This window comes from Chinchilla lanigera, unplaced genomic scaffold (assembly GCF_000276665.1).
Source record: "Chinchilla lanigera isolate Chin_1 unplaced genomic scaffold, ChiLan1.0 scaffold00022, whole genome shotgun sequence".
Classification (NCBI taxonomy): Eukaryota; Metazoa; Chordata; class Mammalia; order Rodentia; family Chinchillidae; genus Chinchilla; species Chinchilla lanigera.
In genome coordinates, this window is record NW_004955423.1 from 23,723,952 (window position 1) to 23,727,542 (window position 3,591).

The 3,591-nt window shown below is 64.0% G+C and overlaps 1 protein-coding gene across 1 annotated transcript in view; it reads left to right on the forward strand.

The window, feature by feature from the left end:
• The window catches only part of LOC106148512 (proline-rich protein 36-like), a 3,457-nt gene extending 1,106 nt beyond the window's left edge, over positions 1-2,351 (forward strand). The window contains exons 3-5 of the mRNA XM_013514364.1: positions 212-822; positions 1,618-2,097; positions 2,151-2,351. Coding sequence (XP_013369818.1) covers positions 212-822; positions 1,618-2,097; positions 2,151-2,351 — 1,292 coding nt within the window. The remainder of the gene's footprint in view (positions 1-211; positions 823-1,617; positions 2,098-2,150) is intronic.
• Positions 2,352-3,591: the final 1,240 nt, after the last annotated feature.

Here is a 3,591-nt window from a genome sequence, read left to right on the forward strand (position 1 = left end):
AGACCCGGGCCGACCCGGAGACCACGGCCCCTGCCCTCGCTGGGACGCACGCGGCCCGCCCTCCGCCGCTCTCTTCCCTTTTCTTTTATCGGGTTTTTGAGACAAGGTCTTGTTATGGAGCCCAGGCTGGCCTTGGGCTCACTCTGCTCCTCCTGCCTCAGCCTCCCGCGCGCTGGGTCATGGGCGTGGCCGCTGCACTGCGGGTTCTCAGCTCCGGGCGCGCTGGCAGGTGTGATCAGAAACACGGTGACAGCCGCTGCCGGGCGCCGCCCGCTGGATGGGCAGCTGGTGAAACCCGGGCGTCTTCGTCCCCCGAGTCACGGACCGGCACCGGCGGCTTCCGCGCCTCCCCACGGTCAGACCGAGCGGGAAGCCTGTGAGCAAACTCGACGTCGGGGCCGCCGCGCAGCGCAGCCAGGGACCCTCGGGATCGGGACCCCGAGAAGCCCGGGACGGCCAGGCGGTGGGCGGCGTGCGCGGCAGGGCCCGAGGGGCTCCGGGCTCCCGGCCATGGGTCTGCAGAAGCTGCGCCTCCCCGGCGGCCTCGGCCCCTCTGCCGCTTCCCCTGCGCTGCGCCGGCCCGGGTCCAGGGTCCAGGGTCCAGCACCGCCTCCCACGGCCACGGTCACGGCCACGGCCCTGTGCGCCTCCGAGAAACCAACGTTTACCCGGGACCGCTTTGTGACCCGAAAAAATGCACCAGCGCCCCGAAAAGCCACTGTCTCGCGGCGCTCCGGTCCGCCAGCGTCCTCTGCCTGCGCCCTGGGCCTGCCCCCGCCTGCTTCTCCAGCCGAGATTCGCCCTCCTTCCCCACAGCGCAGCGTGCGGACTCGGGCTGCGCCCCACCCCGCCGCAGGGAGGGCTCATGGGGCTGCCTCAGTTTACTCTGCCTGCCCTGACAAAACAGCGCCAGCACTCAGTGATGTCAGTCAGCCTGGAGGCCACGCGGGGAAGGGGCTCCTCCTGGCTAGCCTCAAGGTGTTGGCAGAGCCTCGGGCTTCTGGATGACCCCAGGCAGAATCCCTAGCCAAGGCTGGCCTCAAACTTGTGGAGATCCTCCTGCCTCAGCCTCCCAACTGCTGGGATCACAGGTGTATGCTACACACCAGGCCTCCCCTCTTCTTTCTCCAAAACCCCTCTCTTGTCTCTGATCTTCCTCTTCCTCTCTGTCTCTCTCCCCCTCTCCCCCAACCCCACAGCCTCTCCTCAGGGTCCTATCACAGCTGGGGACCCACCTGGCCAATCCAGCGCAAAAACCTCCCTAATGCAAAGTACCCCACTGAACGCGTCTTCACCCGACATTCAGAGCTTCAGGGTTAGGATGGTGCCTCCCACTTTGGGGACGCTTTATGCGGTCTATCGCAATTACTAATATCAAAAGATGAAAAGAAGCTGGGTGTGGTGGCGCACGCCTGTAATCCCAGCGCTCAGGAGGCTGAGGCGGGAGAAGCACTGCAAGTTTGAGACCAGCCTGGACTCCGTAGTGAGTGGAAGGCCAGCCTGGGCTACATGGCCAGACCAGTTCCAAAAACTTAAAATAGAAAAGGTGAAAGTGAGAATGCCAGGCCTGTGAGGGCAGCAACTAGGCAGGATCCCTCCTCTGTCCACACTTTGAAGTGTAAACCCTGGTCTCCGGGGAGCGCGGGACAGCTGCGGACGCGGCGCCTGCGCGGTGTGACCCCCTCCCAGCCCGGCGCGGCCCCGCCTACCACTGCCCAGAGGCCACGCCCACCTGTACGGGTCACACCCCGGACGCAGGGCTCCGGGACGGCTTTTCCTGGGGCTCGTGGGTTGCTTTTAACCGGGCAGACGTTGCACAGCACGCTGTCCTCAGCCCGAATGAGTCCCGACCCGGCCTCTCCGAGGCGATCGCCCCAAGCCCAGGGTGGAGAGCTGTGGCCCGGGTCGGTGCCCTGCAGGACCTGGCCCCGCTGTGCCCACACCCTTCCTGGAGGAGTCGCCGACCCAGCTGCTCCGGCCTCTGCCGCACCCGCTCGGAGTGCAGCCCTGCGCTTCGCCCAGCGCCATGGAATGGACAGGCGTCTGGCGGTTTGGGCCCTGAGCCCTCCCCGTTCCCCGGCTGCACCCCTGCCCAAGGTGCTGAACCCGGTGCTGAACTAGGTGCTCTCAGCCTGGCCCTTCCCTGCCAGGGCAGACCTCCTCCTCTCCTGTCGCCCAGCCCCTTCCCGGGTCCGTCTCCACCCCACACCCTACGCCAGCTAAGGGCCCAGCGTGGCGCCTCCAGCTGGAGCCCCCTGCACCCCAGTCGGATGCGAGGACAGCATGGCCGGCGCACGCCTGTGCCGTCCCCAGAGCCCAGCACAGAGCCGGAGCTCGGCACCATCCGCTGACAGCCGCCTGGGTCCCGGGGACTGTGCTCAGCGCTCAGCGCCCGCCGTGGGAGGCACCACCAAGCCAGGCCCCGCTCGCACCATGCGTCCTCCCGGCTGCAGGAGCACCCAGCACCCAGCACCCAGCACCAGAGTTTGTCCTGGCTTCTACCCGTGCTTCCCCGCGGAGTCCGCAGGTCACTGTCCCTGCCACACGGCGTCCCCGTGCCTCACCCCGCCCCCGTCGCAAGGCGCCCCCAGCTGTCCCTTTCGTGCAACAGCCAGGCTGGGCTCTGGAGGGCTGGGGACTGTTGGTGGCAGGAAGGAGGCCCAGCAGAGCAGCTCCAGGGCTGGGCTGTGCAGCACACAGCAGTCAGGGCTGCACTTCCTGTCCTGAACAAAGACCCCACCGCGAGGGACGGGAGTCCAGGGAAGGACGGAGGCGGGAGGCACGTGTGCGCCCACCGCACGTCCTGGGGCTGGGAATGCTGCCACAGTCCCCAGCTGGCAAGCAGCATCCCCCTCCCCCACTTGAACCCGGTTTCTATGACACCCAACAGCCATGCTTGGTACCCGGCAGTTTCTGCTAGAAGACAGGCCCTTTGCCAGTGTCCATGGCTTCTCTGCATGTGCTGTGCCAAAGGGGCTTCCAAGATTTTGAGACAAAGTTTCACTATGGAGTCCAGGCTGACCTCAAACTTGTAGGGATCCTCCTGCCTCAGCCTCCAATGTGCTGGGATTATAGGTGTGCACCCCCACCCCCAGCCTAATCCCTTCTTCAGTGTGAGTGGAACTTGGTGAACCTCTCCTAAGAAACTGGAGAAAGCAGAAATAACAGCATGAGGCTTCAGAGTGGAGGTCCTAAGAGGTCTAGACCCCCCTCTCTCACTGCTGAGGTAAAATACCCACTACCCTAAATGAAGGAAGGAAAGTTTTATTTAGCTCACAGTTTGTGGAGGTTTCAGTCCATACTTGCTGGCTCTGAGGCAGAAGATAACAAAGCAACAAGAGCATAGGGGGAATGGCAGTGCATGCAGGCCTCTTTCCCTCCCTTATATTGTAAGCAGGCTACCCGCACCCAGGGGGCGGCACTCACATAGTTAACCTTCTGAACTTCTCACCCTGACACAATGAACAACATCCTAGAGCAGGAAGGGCGTGTCCTTTTCACCCCAGGATGTAGAACTGCGGAGTCACTTAGCCAAGGCTCCAGACTCCCCAAGTTGACACATGTATCAACCATAACACTCCAACCCTTGTC